The sequence below is a fragment of the Sceloporus occidentalis genome, unplaced genomic scaffold (genome assembly GCF_023333645.1).
Source record: "Sceloporus occidentalis isolate IW3139 unplaced genomic scaffold, rSceOcc1.0.p SCAF_7, whole genome shotgun sequence".
In the NCBI taxonomy this organism is placed as follows: domain Eukaryota; kingdom Metazoa; phylum Chordata; class Lepidosauria; order Squamata; family Phrynosomatidae; genus Sceloporus; species Sceloporus occidentalis.
In genome coordinates, this window is record NW_028316987.1 from 40,371,796 (window position 1) to 40,391,239 (window position 19,444).

General features: G+C 37.7%; 1 protein-coding gene across 14 annotated transcripts in view; it reads right to left on the reverse strand.

The window, feature by feature from the left end:
• ARPP21 (cAMP regulated phosphoprotein 21) overlaps positions 1-19,444 on the reverse strand; it is a 251,859-nt gene that overhangs the window by 17,271 nt on the left and 215,144 nt on the right. For all 14 annotated transcript variants that reach the window (XM_089532674.1, XM_089532679.1, XM_089532669.1 and 11 more), the window contains one exon: positions 18,369-18,495. In XM_089532674.1, the coding sequence (XP_089388800.1) occupies positions 18,369-18,495 (127 nt within the window). The remainder of the gene's footprint in view (positions 1-18,368; positions 18,496-19,444) is intronic.

The window sequence follows — 19,444 nt, forward strand, 5'->3', positions numbered from 1 at the left end:
TTTTGCTCCGCACGGGAGCCGCGCGGTGTGGCTGCTGCGGCTCCCGCACGGAGCAAGCGGCGGCGGCGGCGGCAGACCGCCTCAAAGCGGCGGTCTATAACCCGCCATAGAGAGGTCAATCTCCTTGCCCCCTGCAACCTCTGCTCATTGCATAACAAAAACTGGAGTTTGAGGGCTGGGAAACCTGCTGGAAATGGTTTTCGGATGGCATAGGGACTGTAAGGGTACGTGTGTGTGCATGCATGCATGTGTATGTTTATGTGGAAACATGGACAATTCTCCTGTGATCGCTATTGGAAGGTTGGATTTAGTCCTATGTGGAAACAACGACATCAAAATTTTGTCTCCCCCCCAAAGTACATTGTCTATGGTTTATACTTCTTTTGTATGTTTTGACTTGCATGTTATGATGCAGGTAGAAAGAATATACAGGCAGAAAAGGAAAAACTAGGTAGAGGACATGGGGAGATAATGTTTACTAACTTCTTGATTAACACTGAAGTTATGTTTCTAATTTACAGCCAAATATTCTGTAGTAATGTACAATTTCATTATTCTAAGTGCCAATATCTCTGGACGCAACTTGAGCTAAAATTTGGTATTTAATCAGGTTCAGTTTTCAGCCTGATATATCCTTTGTCTAAAATCTTACATCTTAAGTCTGAAATTAGCCATCCCACCCTTTTTTTTCAACACAAGTGGCCATTTGATTATATACAGCATACACATACATACACACAAACATTCATAGTGGACATATGTATAAATTCAATAGTATATTTTGCTCCTAATATCGGATGACAGCCATGTTTCTTCTTTCTGTTTTCAACAGTAGGTCACAGACTGTGACCTCTTTGGTCCTGCTTAATTCCAGAAGCCATTTGTAAACTATTCCAACTGTGAAAAAGTCACTATAGCGATGCAGTCCTAGTCATAATGTTATCTTCCTTTCCTGCCTGCAAAGAACACCAGATTTTTCTTTGTGTATTCTGGATGCCACGACATGTGAGATATTATCATGAAAGCCACATTTCCACAGTAATTTGGGCCCTTTGGGCATCTGATGTGGCAATTGCCTTCACTAGGATCTGGTATGTAATTTATCACCAGAGTAGTCGGCCCTACTAAAATGTGCCCTTTGTGGGCAGAGGCAAAGCTAATATACTTTTAAAGTGTATTTGAATTGCCACAATAAATCACAGCTGTCATTGTCAGCATTTTGATCATTTGCCAGGACAAATATGTTATCTTCCCCTTTTATATTTGGGTAGCTCTGGGGACTTGTATTTGTGTAATTTGTAGTGCATCATAATATGAAATTAAGCAAAGCACACTTCTGATGTGCTGATCTGTTATTTCATTTTCATATGGAAAGTATGCTTAGTCTCTTGTGTTTTTTTTTAAAGAAACATTTTACAGGATTTGTTTTATACTAGCAATTGAGTTTTTTATGGTTAGTCAGTTATAAAAGTGGATTGAAACCTCTTTTAATGTCTTAATTTTCATCCTCTTACATCACCTGAGCAGAAAAATGTATTTGCACTGACAATCTTATATACCTCATTCTATGCTGGAGAAGGGAGTGTAAAGAATCATGACACAATGTGCTGCTATTTCCCAACACTTTTTACAGCACAATCTTACAGAGGTCTTCTTGGAAGTAAGTCCAACATAGTAAGTCCAATTACATAATATTACGGTTACAGGGGAAAAAAACCATGGTTAGGTATTATGTTCACCAAGCAAAAACGATGTAAGGTCTGAAGGATTAGAGATTTTTATTCGTTCAATATAGTGCTCATATTCCATTCAAAATTTTGATAGTACAGGTTGAGTTTTCCTTGTCCAAAATGTTTGGACCAGAAGTGTTTTGGATTTCAGAGTTTTTGAGTTTGGGGAATATTTGCATATACATAGTGAGATATCTTTTAGATGGGACATGAAATTCACTTATGTTTCATATACACCTTATACATATACCTTGAATGCAATTTTATACATAATATTTTGTAATAATTTTGTGCATGAGGTTTGTGTACACTGAACCATCAGAGAGCAAAAGTGTTATCCTCTCAGCCATGTGGATGATTTTAAGGGATACTCAACCTGTAAAATTTTTTTAACAAGCACCACCATTCTTTCAGTTGTTTTGCAATTAATCTATCAAAACACCAGCCTAACCTGCTACATTTTGGTTAAACAGTGGTTTTAGGATTGGTCTTAGAATCTGTAGCATTTTTATCAGAATCATAACATCTACTAGGAATTCTGAATTTGTTTTCTGGTTTTTTTTTATCAGAGATAATGAAACATGGTACTTTAACCCACAGTATCCACAAGGCCAAGGTTTCTGTAATTCCCTCACTTATTCAGAGTAAGATTAAACTAAAATCTGATTACACAAAAGTTTAAAAAGAAATAATAATAATAATAATAATAAGTAGTAGTAGTTATAGTAGTAGTAGTAGTAGTAGTTGTATAAAAACATGCTTTAAAAAAGTTAAAAGCAGTGTGAAGTCAAAGGCTTTCATGGCTTGCATCCATGCCAGAGGATCTTCATTCTCTGAAGATGTCAGCCACAGATGCTGGAGAAACGTCAGGAATAAACTCTTCTAGAACATGGCCACATAGCCCAAAAGACCCACAGAAAGCTATAGTTAAAAACAGATTTAAAGCATAGCTACGAGGCTGTCACAGGATGATCCCCTTTCTGTTGTTTTAAAACTGACTTTCAGTTAACACTAGAACACTGCCTTTTTAAAATCTAAGTTCACTATAGTACTATAAGCCAACGACATTATAATTTTTAATCTACACAAATAAGGTAAAACTCAACATTCACCAGCCCAATTTCGTGCGGAATAGAGATGTCATGGTATAGAACTGTAATGCTATCATTTTAATTTTTGTATTATAAGATTATAATACTATAAATGATTTTCATTGTAACCTGTTAACAACATAGTGCTGTTTTATGTTTTATTTTAAAAAAAAAACAAACCCAGAACTTTTCTGGTCACTGCTATTTTACTATGAGTTGTAACATAAAAAAATAATTTAGTTTAAATTCATAATAGAATATTACAATGCTACAGCACTGCATCATTTTTCCAAAGTCAATAATTAAATGATCAATTAACAAAAGCAAGGATTAATGGTTTCTGCCAAGCTTTACTTGTAGTAATAAGGGAGTAATTATGCAAATATAAAAAATTAAATGCTGACATTTTAAAAGAAAATCAAAGTGTCAAGCATCCAGTTTCAGGGGATGCTTCCTGCTTCTATCATTATACGGTAGATTTTTTTTTTTTGGGGGGGGGGCGTCTTGTCTAGTGCAGCCTCATCTCCAAGTTGATGAATTGGTATGAGGTCTCCAAGGATCTCTTCTAATAATTCAGTGTCACTGTGTTAACTCTCTGACAAACTGTAGAGTTCATATTGTACTACTATCCTCATTACACTAACTTAAAATGCACAAATATCTTAGTGCTATCTTTTGAAACTCAAGTTTCTTCTCAGGCAAAGGTTTAGACTCAGAAGAAGGAGCAGTAAAGATAGGAGGAAGGAACATCAACAGTCTAAGATATGCAGGTGACACCATGCTACTAGCAGAAAATATCAGACACTTGGAACAATTAATAAGGAAAGTTAAAGAAGAAAGTGCAAAGGCAGGCTTATTACTGAACAAAAAGAAAACAAAAATAATGACCAAAGAGGAGCTACATAAATTCTGCCTGTATAATGAAGAAATCGAAATAGTCAAAGATTTTCAATACCTTGGATCAAATATTGATCAGAGCAGAGACTGCAGTCAAGAAATCAGAAGAAGACTAGGTTTGAGAAGGGCAGTTATGAAAGACCTAAACAAGATCCTAAAGTGCAAAGATATACAACTGAGGATCGTCCAAGCCTTATCACCATGTAAGGATGTGAGAGCTGGACACTGAAGAAAGTGGATAAAAAGAAAATCAACTCTTTTGAGATGTGGTGCTGGAGGAAAGTGCTGACGATAGTGTGGACAGTCCAAAAGCCAAACAAATGGGTCCTAGAACATACTAAGCCTGAACTCTCCCTGGAAGCCAAGATGACAAAACTGAGACTGTGGTACTTTAGCCACATCATGGGACGCCATGAGTCATTAGAAAAAACAATAATGCTGAGCCAGGTAGAAGGCAGTAGAAAGAGGAACACCACATAAAGATGGCTAGACTTAATCAGGGAGGCCACGGGTCTGAAAGTGTAGGACCTAAGCAGAGCAGTGGAGGATAGGATGTCTTGGAGATGTATCATCCACAGATTTGCTATGAGTCGGGCGTATTTGAAGGCAGTTAACAACAACAATGATCCCCCCTCAATTCTCCCAGGCTCTTTAGGAAGAAGCAAGGCAATAAAAGCAGAGCCATAAACTTTGGTTCTCTGTTTGAGAATACAATGGTCCCTTTTAACACTCTAAACCTGCCTCCATTATTCTCACCGCCCCCTTTTTTCATGTGTGACTTTTTTAAAGTATTTTTGCTTGGTGGAGAAACTGGTTCTGAAACCTAGCATTAAGAATGCTCTCTGTTTTGAGTTAGCCTATTAAAGCTTAACATTCCATGAGCTGAGGGCAGGATTTCTGAAGCAGAGTGCTGTCTCTACTAGTGTTTAAGTCATAGAGGCCAAGAAATCCATCAGTAGATGCCTACACATCACAATGTGGTGAGCTGATGTATTTGATTTTCAAAGCCAATTTGCTTTATTTGTAAGAGATACACTCTTCTGTACATGGCATAATTCTTTTTCAATATGTCTCTAAGCATAATAGCCTTTAAATATAGAAGATAGTCTTTCTCAAATATAGTCGTTTTCAAGACTAATATATCTGTACAAATAAGACTAGATACATGGATAAATACAGTGAGCGGCAAAATTATGTAGTAGATACTATTCTATACTATGTTTTCAAATAGATATTTCATGTATATAATTTTACTGTCACATTTTTTTTGTGATCAGGGTATTTCTGAGCAAAGCACACTGTGTTGATTCGAAAGGCCACCCTGTTAACAGCCAAACAAATGCCCCACATGCACAATGACTTGTTTTATTCCCTGTGGTGATCCTGATCTAGTGTAACAAATACCATAAGTACTAGGGTTTTGTACAATATTGCAGAACATATCTTAGCACTGCAGCGGAGTACTTTTACTCAGACAGTTCCACAGATCTACACAGTGGCTGCAACTTTTCCATGACCAACCCTGAGGATCTGAGCTTCTACCATCATGATAAAATGTAGTTGTAATTTACCAAGTGGTAAATGTAACTATTTTGCATGAAAATAAACATCCATGTGGCCACCTCACCTGTTAGCTCAGCTTTGTGTTTCAGCAGTCCCTTTCCCCAACATTGTAAAAAGCATGAAGGTTGATAAAGATGACCCAGGCCTACTTTGGATGAGGGGAGTGAGCACTGATGTTTTGGTGGCCTCTGCATAGATGACCTATGCTGTAGGCTACCTTAGGTTTTGCAAAGGAGACATCAAACCAAATCATGTTGGACAAATCAAGCTAAACTTGCCTGTCATGTTGGATTCAAAATTTTCATTATCCAAGTGTCCTATCCTAAAAAAACACTGAGAAAACACAGTGCTAGCAGTCTGATCACAGAATCAAGCCTTTCCATATGCCAAGCAGAGGCACATATAACATTGGGCAAATTATTTTCCTGCTAAAGAAGACCTGTAAGTGCCTGACAGCCTAATCTAGCCTACTCAGTTCACCCCAAACTACTGTAGTCCAGGTTTAGGGTGAACTGACTAGGCTAGCTAGGGTGAATTGACTAGATTGTTTTCTTAATGCAATACTACAAAGTAGCAGAGTTTACTAAAATACACTTCTTTCCTACCCACATAAGATCTGGTGGAGAAGCCCTTCTCCAAATTCTTCTTATGATGGAATCATAAGGACAAGAGACTGGTCCTTCTTAATGGCTCTGTCTTTAAGGAATCTCCTGCTACTTCCTAAACATGTCCTTTTTTGTACTTTCAATAAGTGTTTGTCCTGACTGGCAGTAATGTTTTTATATGAGATTTGTTTATTTTTATCTACTCTGCCTGCCACACTTGTATTTGCCTAAAAATGTTGTTTTATTATTTTGATTTTAATTGATAGAAACCACTGTGAGTGATGTTTATGTATATGTATTAGAAGGGCTGGGTAGAAATATATATTCAAACTCTATCAGCTGGATGCCAGGACTATTTCTCACTCTCTCCCCGAACATGAGGCAAATACAAGTTGATTAATTGCAACTTGTCTGGAAAATGCCACATATGCCATTTTACTAGTCAATTACAAGTATCTCTCTGAGGCAAACCATTCTTTTCACATGCTCACACCTGCTTCCTCAATAAATCACAGTAGTCTATATTTACTCAGTGGGCTGCACTGTAGTAGAAATAAGAAACCTAATGCATTTCCAGCTGAGCAGTATCTTTATGTTAGGTAGGGATCAGGAAGAAAGAGCACAATTTAATATTGGCTCAAGTTCTTCATTTTTAAAAACTGTTTGTATAGCAATGGGATAAGCCATAGTACATCCAATTGCAATAAACAAAGCCAAGGTGACTTTTAGAAACAGAAATCTATAAGATTACTGGGGTTTAATTTTTAATATTTTGTTTTTTTGGCCAGGGATGTTTCTAGTGAACCTCTGTTCAGAATATGTTCCTAAAATTTGGGCATAATGACAAACACATAGCCACACATACTAGTTTCTCCAAAATGATTCCACTGCAAAGTTGTGAAACCAAAATACTGTTGTTGTTGTTTGCCAATGACAGTGAAGTTTCCTTTCATCCTATGAGTATTATAGTAAAACAGAAATGAAAATGAAACTTTTTGAGATAAATATACATTCTACCAATGCAAATTTGAATTCCAGACCCTGTAAATTTCAATCATATGGGAAAAGTTTTAAAATAAAGTTTAATTTAAATACTTCCTTTAATGTTAAACTCATAGTTGCCTGAAATGATTTTCATGCAATTGAAATGGAGTTGCAAAGGAGGGCTTATCATTTACAGCACACAGTTGTTATTGCACCCCACCACCCCAGTTTCTTATAAACAGTCCTTCATCATAGAAAAGTAAGCTTCAATAAAGGAAAGGGTTCTACTATTTGTTGTTGTTTGCTTTAAAATCATTCCCAGCTTATGGTGACTCTAAGGCATTAGCCTATCATGGTGTTTTCTTGGCAAGTTTCTTCAGGGGAGTTTGTCATTGCCATCCTCTGAGGCTGAAAGGTATAACTTGCCCAAGGTTGCCCAATGGGTTTCCATGGCCAAGCCAGGATTTGAACATGGGTTTCCCAGTGCCCTAGTCCAATGCTCAAACCACTACACCATGCTGGCTATGACATTCCATACTTGCAGTGCAGACCAATTACACAGATAGTATCTGATGTGCCAATCTTTTTTCCTTAACACAACAACCAACCACTACTGAAGACTGCATTCTTTGGATAGGCTATAAGTTAAAATGAAGACAGGCCTCATTTCAATACTCTGAAAAATAGGTATTGGATAATTTTTTAAAAAGTAACATAGATGACAGTAGCCACTGTGTCCCAGTATAACATTTTGACAACTGATACATGTCTGTCTGCTATAAAAAGAGATGACTTGCTTAAGATGAACCAAGGTCTACTATTAAGAGTTTCTTCTTGGGAGATCTAAACTACAATTTGACCAGCTGCTTTGGGACTATATATGGAGAGTATTTCTTTCAGCACTGAATAATGAAAGCTTGACTCCTGCATCTTGAATTAGCAGTGATTCCCTGTCAAAGAGCACTATGGCAAAAAAGAATCCCATCTCAACATTTTTCATATGAGAAGTTAAGCACTGATAACTGCACACTTGGGTACACAAACTTACATACACACAAGCTGATTTTAAAGCCTAACAGAATTAAGACTGTAAACACTTGCATGACAAAACATGCTTAAAGGAAGGATTTTGTTGTTATTCTGTTTAAGCCATTCTGGTTAAGCACATTTACATGCTTTAGACAGAATACATTTGAAAGCCTATTTTTGAACAAAACTATGAATGCAATAACCTTTATACTTTCTGAGCACTAGGTAAAAATGTCATCATTACATTAATAAAACACAGATAGTGTTTTATTATATGCTCTACCCTTCAATTGCAACAAACATTTGGTATTTGCAATATATCCACAAAACCTGTCATGAAAGAAACCATGGATGTTTTAAATATGTATCTGTGCCACGTAATTGCAACCTATTGACAAAGATACTATTTGTAAGCAGTCAATTGTCCTCTGCTCTCAGGAAAAAAGCAGAGATTATTTTAAAAAGAGGGACATAATGCGTTTGAGTAACATGGGTGTATTTGAATAAGAATAAGCTACTTTAGGTCTTGGGAACCCTGTAATGAATTCTAACGCCAACATTTTCTGCTCATAAATTCATAAAATCCCAGTCACAAAAGCAGGACAGCAATCCAAAAGCTTTTATAGTCTTTTTAGATTTCTATTCAGCACTTTTGTTTAACCACTGCTCTCTGAAAACCTTCTTGGTTCAGGTTGTAGCATCAAAGCAGCTCAGACAATGCAGAATCATGCTGTTAATTCTTCCTTTGTTCACTTAACTCTGTTCATTAACCAGTTAAGTGCATTTATGAAGGATATAGGCTTTTAGGACAAAATTCTGATGGAGAGCCACCCTTTACATTACCAGAGTTCATGCTGGGTGGAAGCATCTCAGTGCACTAATACAGTGTCTCAGCACCTTATGAAGGACCTGCCCAATAGACTTTAGTATTAGACAATAGACTTCCCAACAGACTATGTGTAAGGCTTCAGCAATCTCTTTGCCTACTTCAGCCACAAAATCTAGGCTTTCGACTACCTCCCAGAGGGCATTTTCCATCGTCACCCCCAGACTGTGGAATGGCCTGCCGGATGAGATCCGTCTACTTACATCCTTAGACAGCTTTAAAAAGGCTGTTAAGACGGATCTCTTCCGGCAGGCCTTCCCAGAATAGAGAACCCGGCCTTAGAAGAATGTCTGGGAAAGATACTGCTGCTCCCACTGATTGTTTGCAGGTGTGATGCTGCTGACTTTTTGGTCAGTTTTTAACTTGTATGTTTGTTTGTGTGTTTTTTTGTTTGTTTGTTTTGTGCCTTTTTAATACTGTATTGGATTTAATACTTTTTTAAGGAGGGGAGGGTAGTAGGGATTTTATATGTTCTGTATTTTTAACTTTGTTAGCCGCCCTGATTGTTCTCAGAGGGGCGGGATACAAATAAATTATTATTATTATTATTATTGCTGTCCTTTCATCAGCAAGAACTTTTCTGTTCCAACAGGATTCTGACTGCAAAGGCTTTTAATAGCATGCCATTTCACTAATTGTTGTTATTTTTGTTTAAACTGTTTTGTTTTAGTTGGTGTTCATTTTAAAGCAATAAACTGCTTTTTTTAAACAATCATGTTTACATATTTTTAATTAGGCCATTGTAAATGCTTTTAGCTTCAGATCCCAAAATGTGGGATAGAAGTGAACGACAATAACATTAGTAATAGTGGTTGTCAGAACACTCAGACAATCTATTTGACATTTTCTTAGCATCTGCAACTTTGGGATGACTCTGCCGTGGAGAAACAAGGGTGCTTCCTGCTTCCTAAAACAGTCTAATTCTAGTCTAAATTGGTGACCCTCAGGGTAGCACTACAGTTGATCTGTATCCACAGATTTTTATCCATGGATTCAGCCATCCATGGTTTGAAATATATACATATACATATACATATATACTCCTCAATACATCTGTACATATTTGAATATTAATTTAAACCTTTGTGCTTTTCCCTCCTTTGCCCGCAACTCCCTCTTTTTCTGTCATTAATATCGAGATCCATTAAGTACAACCAGGCTTGCTTATCATCTTATTTCGCCTTGCTTCTATCTAGAAAATCTTCAAACAATATGTGTTAGATGGATTGTCAGCATTCTAATGTGCTAGGTCCCATTGAGCACAATCTATCTTGAAGTCACTTTGTTGCACTCCTTTTTGACAGCTTTTTGACAGTACGTTCTAGCTTCTCCTCCAAGCTGCTCTCAGGACAAGTGGGGATAAAGGTTCGTTAGATTAATTATCACTCTTTTAACACTTTTAACTCCAGCCAAATACAAAGAGGCTTATATCCTGATGTCTGTGAGTCCAGGAGAACTGGGATACTGGAGAAGGAGAACTTCTTTAGGATTTGTTTTGATTTCCTATACAATTAAAGGTGTTTGAAGTTGTGTGTGAAAACTCAGAAAGATGCTTAAGGGCAAGTGTAGCTATCTATGCTTGCATCTGCACTGTAGAAGAAATTCAGGTTGCCACCACTTTATCTGCCATGGTTTAATGCTGTGGACTCCTGGGATTTGTAGTTTGTTGTGGCAACAGAGCTCTCTGACAAAGAAGGCTAAATATTCCACAATACTGCAAATCTTAGAATTTGATTGAACTAACACAATTAAAGTGGTGTTAAGCTGCTCTATTTCTGCAGCGTGGATGCAGCTTATGTATGTCTATTTAGAAGCACACGGGGGAAACTGGGGGAAATTGGAAGGTCAATGCAGTGTGATCCCGGATGCAATCATGTGAATTCACGTTATTTCGCGAGAGGTTATCACACGTAATCAATGCTAGGTCAGTTTGAACTCAATCCAGGGTCAACCGAGAGATGTGTAAATTCAGGGAAATACAGAATTTACAAATCCTGTTCCATTCCAAAGTTGCCCTCAATTCAAATTTGGCAGATATGGAATTCATGTCTCAGTCACCTTTGGATTGCCTTAGAATCAGACTACAATTCCCAAGCTCATTTTGTAATCGTGCTGGCCAATTGGCCGTAATAAAGTTGTTATTATTATTCCCAAGCTCCATTGCTGGCTGCAATTTTCCCTCCCTCCCTCCGGGTGTGGGGGGCTTTTCTCTCAGCCTCTCGGAGTACTTCTGGATCTGTTTTGGGGATGAAGCAGCCCTCCCCATAGAGACACCCACACACTGCCTGCCTCCCTCCCTCCTCCTCTCAGCCCTTTCCGGCTCTTTCCCTTTGCAAACTCATCATCTCCAACTGGAGGGAAGGGATTGGCTCTCTCTTTCTCTCTTGCAACCCTGTCACAGGGTTTTCTTGGCAGGTTTATTCAGATGGAGTTTGCCATTGCCATTTTCTGAGGAGGCTGAGAGAGTGTGACTTGCACCACTTCACTCAGTGGGATTTGATCCCTGCCTTCTAGAGTCATAGTCCAATGCTCGAACGAAGTACAAGGTTGCTTTGGACTGATTTTGAATTGGTGAATTGCCTAAATAACGTGAAATAAGGGGTAATGAATGAACAAATAATGTGAATTGCCTAGATAACATGAAATAAAGGGTAATGAATGAACAAATAACGTGAAACAAGGCAAAACCACGGGAACCAGAGGCAAGCCCTGCCGGAAGTGTAAAAAGGTCACAATCCGATTCTGCCCTCACTGCACATGTGCAGGGATGCTAATTTGAATTCTAGACTACGAAGGGTATGTATTCATACGATAATTTCTTTTGCATTCACACTACTTTGGCTTTGGGATGGGCACTGTGTTCTTCTGTGGTGTGATAGCCATCCACGTAATTGTGTTCATTTCCGAATTGCCCCTACTTTCTTTTCTTTCAAAATTGAGAGACATTCTTCCTGTGACACATTGACATGGTTCTCACCACCACTGAAATTTACCTTAAAAATTAAGATTTATTTGATTTCTGGAGAAGGCATGGAATGGAGACTTTCAGCACTGCCCTCTCTGAGAATTCAGTGTCCCCTATTTTAATATATCCCATCTTCTTTATTCTTATTCAGACTGAGCAAACCCTATTGAGCTTAGTGTAACTTATTATGTTAAAATGCTGGGAAGCAAACTAATACACCTCTACCCCCAATTTTTAAACAGAGAGCGAGAGAAGGAAGGAAAATGAAAATCAGTCTAGCTGCGAGTAATAGCACTTAAAGGAATTGAGAATGTGGATTAGCAGTATCGAGTGGGACCCCTGATATCTCTGTGGGTGTTTTCATTCAGTGTGGAATGGGAATTGAGGACACAACAATCCCCCTTCACCAGCTGTACTCCCCCGCAACATTGTTGCTGAGAAGTAGTTGGCCTCCTGTTTCTGTTCTCTGCCTGAAGTACACACACACATACAAATGAGGAATTTGGCTTCAAAAGTAAAGTAGATCTTGGTAAAATACTCAGCCTTTCATTTTCCTAATTACCATATATATTCGACTATACGGCGACTTCATGTATAAGTCAATGGCAGGTTTTGGGACCAAAATTATGGATTTTGACTTGACTCATGGATAAGTTGAGGATAAAACTTAGAGGCATGAACAAAGGATCTAAACAGGATGAAGCAATGGAAAACAATGCCAAAAAACTTACAAAGTTCCAGAGGCATATTTGTGCTCATACTAAAGGCTGGATGGATGACAGAATAGAAGGGGGTCAGTGATTCCAGGAGAGATTATACTTTGCCTTTTGCCATATGATGATTCCTTTTTAAAATAAGAGTTAAAGTACAATACTTACACTGACCCGTGGATAAGTCAACAGGTTTTTGGGGTGAAATTTTTGACTTAAATTTCCAGACTTATACATGAGTATTTACAGTATGTAGCATTTCCAATTTGAAATGAAAGGAAGGCTGGACAACTCTAGCTGCTGATATACTTTCTCTGTGTAAACTGTATGTTTGTGAGGAGTGTTGTTTCTGCAGTTTATTACAAATAATTTTTCTGACATTTACAATGGGCAGTCTTCTACCTATGGTTTTTTGTTTTTGTTTTTTTGAAGAAAAAACATAGATTCTCTTCATCCTTGAAGCTTTGGTGGGAAACACAAGAGGTGGATTATTCTTGTGAGAATACTTGTTTCATTTCTCCTGTAAAGTATACATTTGCATGGGGATGGGAACTTTTAAGAAAGAAATTTATAAATGATCAATCGAAGAAATAAATAACATCTTCAGATCTTAGACATGAAGGTATATAGAAAACTAGGTAGGGAATGTAAGGCTTGGCACACATTTTTGGTTCTGAATTATGAAAAATGAGGCGGGGAAAAGTAATAGTGCTCAAGAGCAGAAACAGATATACTGTTTGGATTTCTCTCCATGTTGACAATCAAAATGACAATCAGCCAAAGAAAAACACTTTTTAAATGTTAGTAGTTTGTCAAGATAAGCATTCATTGAAGTTCAGATGGTTATCATACATGTCTACAGATTACAGCTTGAGTTCTACATATTTCGTTCCTAGACTTCCGTTATGATATAACCTTTAAACTTGACTAGAAACTGAAGCTACATATCATCTTCTTACTAATGTAATGCTTCATTCTGAATGGAGTTGGCATTTGCAAATATATAGTCAGTGCTGGTCTTCCTTCTTTACAATTCTATCCTTGCAGCTTTGATTAAGGTCCATTACAGGCCTAATGGAGTTCCTGTTCTCCAAATGGCAATGGAAAGAAACAAAGCATGACTTTTCATTGACACTTGATAATGGTGATTGTGCCACAGATACTTTTAATTGCTAAAAGATTGCTGCAACAATGAGCTACAATGGGCCCTTTGTATATGCAGGGGATCTGTTTCAGATCCACCACCCCCGGCCGCTTATGCGAAAAAACTATGGGACCTAAAATACTGTTGATTTCAAAGGTGGCACCACTCCTGCGCATACACCATTTTGCCCTCCCAGGCTTGCCAACCATGTGAGAAGTCTGTGTATGGCAAGCCTGCATATGGGGTGTGTGTGAGGGGAAATAGATTTAAAATCCAAAATACGGAATCTTGTTTAAAAAACTAAATTTTTCAAAGACAATTTAAATAGGAATGTCTATGACTCTTTTGTGAAGCAGAACCTTCTACAAGCCAGTCTGTCTGCTTTGTACAGGTTTGCTGTACCCTTTAAAGGCATGCGTGTACATTCACACACACACACACACACACACACACACACAGATACTATCATCCTTCTTGTAAGATGATTTATTGCTGTTAGACTGTAACCTTATTTTAGGTGAGCTCATCTTTTCTTTCTGCCTTGGGGCTATTTTAACTTCATATTGCTCTCCTACAACTGCCATGAGAAAATGCATAGTCCCTCACATATTAAGGATGCTATACTGACATTTTTCTCCCATCAATTGCTGTAGAAGTCATTAATATTGCTCTACTCATCAGCAAAAACAAATTGCTAGTATCAGAGCTTTCCTTGACCTCCATATCCCACAGTGGGAAAACTATATGCTGTCACAAGTGTGTAAGAGAGATGAAAGCTTCCAAAACGGCAATATGTAGGTGAACTTTCTCCCCCTAATAATTAGGGAAGGGGAAATTCTGAGCTCTTAAGGCTCAGAAATTCTCCTTCACTGAATTAGCTATTCTGCAGTGGATCAATTCCCATTAGGTTTTGCAACACTGATGCAGTTTTTTCCCTAACTTTCCAACATCCCACAGCAACAGCAAGTGTTACTAAATCTACAGGAACACCTCTTTAGGAACAATAATCAATCTTCACAGTTTTCAAACACTTCTTATATAATATACATGTATTAAAGTCTTGTTGCCATATATGCTTCTATCTAAAACTTGTATGCTTAAATCTCATATGCATGCATAAATATGAAGTGTACATTGATATACACATATATGTGCATTTACAAACAAGCACACTGAGAGAGTCTGAGACTGCACAAATTATTGGACAGAGCAAAGATCTTTCTTTTACACCTCTGTAAGTACATCTGAAACTTTTGTAAACTGTACCAGTACTGCCAGTCCATGCTGAAGCAATTCATATTGAAAGGTTACTCTTAACAAGAATAGGCTTTACACACATATGAACCATCTATCATCACCATCTGCTCTGTATGAAGAGCCAAATCTGAAGTTCTGTACTCTTTTTAGTTAGTTGAACCTTTTAAAGTCAAAATAAAATAAAATAAAAAGCATTCAAAATAATTTCCCTCTTGCTTTTATGGGCAGTAGTTGGGTAGCTTCAGCCACTGAGAGTTCCTTTGCTAATGGCTAGAACCCATATCCACAGCTTGCTAGGAGGTAAGGTGGCTTGGAGGCTTAGATAAACCTCTAAACCACTTTCCCTCTACCAGACTGTGGAAGTAACATATTGGTAAAAAGGAAGGTAACTTGAAGGCTAATCTACTCCTCTGGGCCAGGTGCAAAAATTACAACATGGCAGAAGGCACAGTGTTTGTTAGGACACAGAGCTCCCAAATAAGGTCCAAGCAAAATTCACAATGATTTATTTGTGTCGCATTTCTTGGATACCACTGCTGCACACATTATCTAACTCAGAGATAGGACAGATTCCCCCAAAGTATTGGCTTACTAAAAGATACCATCTTATGTTCTTATTCAAAGATATGGATATCCTGGAAAGCAACTAATTATGAAATACATGATGTGTAAAATAAAAAGAGGTAATTATACATGGAAGAAATAGAAGAATGACACTGCAGCAGAATGTGGCTGAAATCTTCAAAATTCAAGAAGCCAACATTTATGGACCAGGAAATTGTCTTTCAAACACAGGAAAAGAGTGGGTACAAGTTCCTGAAGCACACAGGTGATTGATGTCTCACAGAATAACCACCTACTAAAATACAACCTATTAGTTAAAATACAACATATCACCTGGGCAATGAGAAAGACTCCCTTATAATGAAATCACTTCTCAAACCAAATTAGCATAGTTCAGATCGAACCATATATACTGCCTTCTGTGTAATTTCCACGTTACTGAAGCACAATTTAACTGATAGGTTAAATGGGGATTAAGCATCACAGAAGAAAAGAAGATAATTTCCTACAATATATTTTGCATTTAGGTTGAAAGACTTAATGTAAATTAGAAATTAATATGGAATGTTTGCTGTTGAAGCAGGTGAAGCAAAATGAGACATTACTCTTGAGTAAATGAACTACTTCCTTCAATAAAAGATATGAAAAGAATCCTATTAATCATAACCAATCATGCCCGTCAAAATTAATATGACTGAGTATAGAAACTACTAAAACAGACAAACCCCAAATGGCAGAAAAGCATTCTTAATTCCTTAGGAAATCAAGAAAGCAAAAAATAATTATGTTTGTTCAGCTAGTTTTGTGATGAAAGAATCATCATCATCATCATCATCATCATCATCATCATCATCATCATGTTTATTTGTCTTTGGCACAATGCCCATTACAAAATGTTACAACAGTACTGCAGGAAAATTGTAAAAATACAACATGCTACCAGCTTGCTTACATAATATTATTTGCGGTCTGTTGGCAGACCATTCCAAATCGATTACACTTAAGGTGTCTACCTTCCCAGTAGCAGCCCAAAAGATCTGCTGCAAATTTCTAAAATCACCAGCAGTGGACTGTAAAGGGGACCAGTTGTTGCAGCCTTATTGTTGCCTTGTAATTTTTAATTTTTTTTGTGTGTGTTTTCCTTGTATTATATCACTTGTCCTGTAAGCATGCTGGTAGCACATTGTATTTTTACAATTTTCCTGCAGTGCTTTTGTAACATTTTGTAATGGACATTGTGCCTAAGGCCCTGTACAGACTGGCCTGAAAGGCTGGCCTGGGGCTGGAGTCAGGGTATTGTGTCCAGATAATGCATACCCTGACTCTGCCCCCGGGGTGCCATGATGCCACGCACTGCTCCGCTGCGGCTATGGCACCCTTTCGAAAAACATGAAAAGGAGATGTTTTTTGCAGCTTCTTTTTGCACCCTCAAAAGGCCAGATCGGGGCCATGGTGTGAATTTGTCACGGACCTGGCCCCACTAGGAAAGGGGCGGTCTGTCGAGCTCCCCCCCAAATAAATCTGACTATGATGATGATGAAAGAATGACAATTCCATCTCCATTATAGATCAAACATGTAGAGATGGACAGGAAAACCCATACCTTAAAGGTCCTCCTCAACATCTTGGAAAATTTAGGTTCCAGTAGGCTTGCAGTTTACAAGCCCTGTGTATTAAAAACTCTGTGGAACAGATACTTTAGATTCCTCATTAAACTCCTTGTTTAAAAAATAACAGCTGAAACCACAGAATAACATACTGTTTGAAATGGACTGATGTCCATGCCAATGAATTAAGATGTATCTACATGTTACAATTGGACAGCTATCAATTGGGAATTGATTCCCCTTTATCATTTGTGCCCAAGCCATCTTTAATAGTCAAGCAAAGTACAGCTCACAAATCAGTGCAAACAAACCAGCACATATCAGAAAATTTATTCTGCATTTGTTGACTGCAATCGGGAGTGACATGCCACAGTAGGAAAAGAGACCGGTTCACTGTGAGACCTGCTACTCACTCTCTTACAGTGTAACGGCCCCCCTTCCAACTGTACATTGCTTCAGGGATTTACACCAAAAGCATACCACACAGATACCACAGAGTCCCATTTCCTGCTGTGCTCATGATGACTAACTCATCAGAAAGACTGGAAAATAGCAAGGCATTAACAAGGCATGCACAAGTATTTTGGGCATATGTCTCAGTATTTTAAAGTTTCAGGTCTCTAGACTGAAATAATTTCTCATTGCTTTCTCTGTTGGTCCCTATTTGGAACAAATTCAAACACCTCAGGAAAGAACGATGCACACACATCACGAACACATGCACAGTTCTAGTAATTTACTTTTGGTCCTAGTTTTAATCTAGCATTTTAAAGGATGGATGCTTGGATGACATACAGGTTCACAGTGCCTAACAGGGCGAAAGATATGAAACCCCTTTTGATCACTCAACATTTTGAAATGGAGCATCTCTGATATGCTAAACTTTTACAAAGGGAACACACTATATGAATTTATAACACTGCTACTGAAGGCAAAGAACAAATAAGAGGCAGTATGTCCCTTTGAGTAAGAAAGGGAATACATTTCCTTGACTACATCCTTAGAAAAGAGTGGAAGATCTTTCCATTGTAGGCCAATATATATTTCTAATTCTTACTTTGATCCTGAACAAACGAGCCTACTTCAGCTCTGGCAGAAGAGTCTATGGGGAAGGATATAACTTGCACAGATTTCCTTGTAGTATTTTGTTTTTAGGAGCCAAAGTAGCTCAGAACTTTCTTAGGCTGGGGTTCAAGACTGCATGTGTGATATTAACAGTATAATTTGGTAACCAAGACTGTTTCCCCAGTCTCCATCATGCAGGACTAGACTGCTACTGCACATATGAATTCATCCAGACCCATAACAAAGCAAATCAAATAATAGATGCAAATACCTGTTTGTTGTGCACTCTGTGGCATTTGTGGACTTCGTTGTGCATTGTATTGAACTGAGGCCATGGGTCTGTACTGCTGAGTTGCTGAGGTAGGGTATTGACCAGATGGATAATAATATACAGGCATCTATGAAAAATAAGGAAAACTACAAATGTAAAACCTTTAAAGCTGTGCAACATATCATGCAATATTCAAATTATTTATGAAATCCAGAAGGGTTTTTTTTCCTTTGAGGATGGAGGCTTTATAAAATCATCTGATCATCTGATAATCCTGGTAAAAGCTGCACAAAGTCTGCATTTTTAAAAGCATGGGAAATATTCCAGTGAGAGGAATATTACAAATTTTCATATATATTAAATATTTTAAAAATGCTGACAACAGAGAGAGAAAGACAACTGTATGGAGTATTTGTGTATTTCAAATAATTCTCAGCAAGGAAATCATTGATAAGCATAGTCTGTCCTAAGGGTATGGCATTAGAGTGATATCTTGTAAGATAGCAAATGTAACAGATACAGTTACATAAAAAGATTATAATGTCATGGAGAAAACTGCAAAGTGCAAACTGCTTTAAGAAACAGAGATCATTATAAACAAACAGGATTCTGGAGACTCCAAAGAAAGTAGTTGAGAAGGTGAAATGCAGTCTTTGAGATGATTCGCTGCAAAAACAAGGAAAGGAACTGAAAACCCCACTTAGGATCCTCACAACCAGGAAAACTGCCACAGGAAGTGATTGATGAAAGGACAAAGTTCATCATACTGATAGCCCCCATAAAGATCATGAACAAATTATATTCATTCTGTCTTTCTCAAATCTTTTTATGATATCTGGAATTGTTGTTGTTGTTGCTGTTGTGTGCCTTCAAGTCCTTTCCAGCTTATAGTGACCCTTTATTAACCCATTCAAATACACACAATGTTATTTGGTGCAGTTTTGAATTGACACTGAAGAAGGCACAAGGAATCCACGTGTCTTGTCTCACACTCAGTATACATCCTTGCCAAGATGTAGTGGGGCCATAATATCCTCCTTTACATTTCTGGCTCTGATTACATCTTATATGGTAGT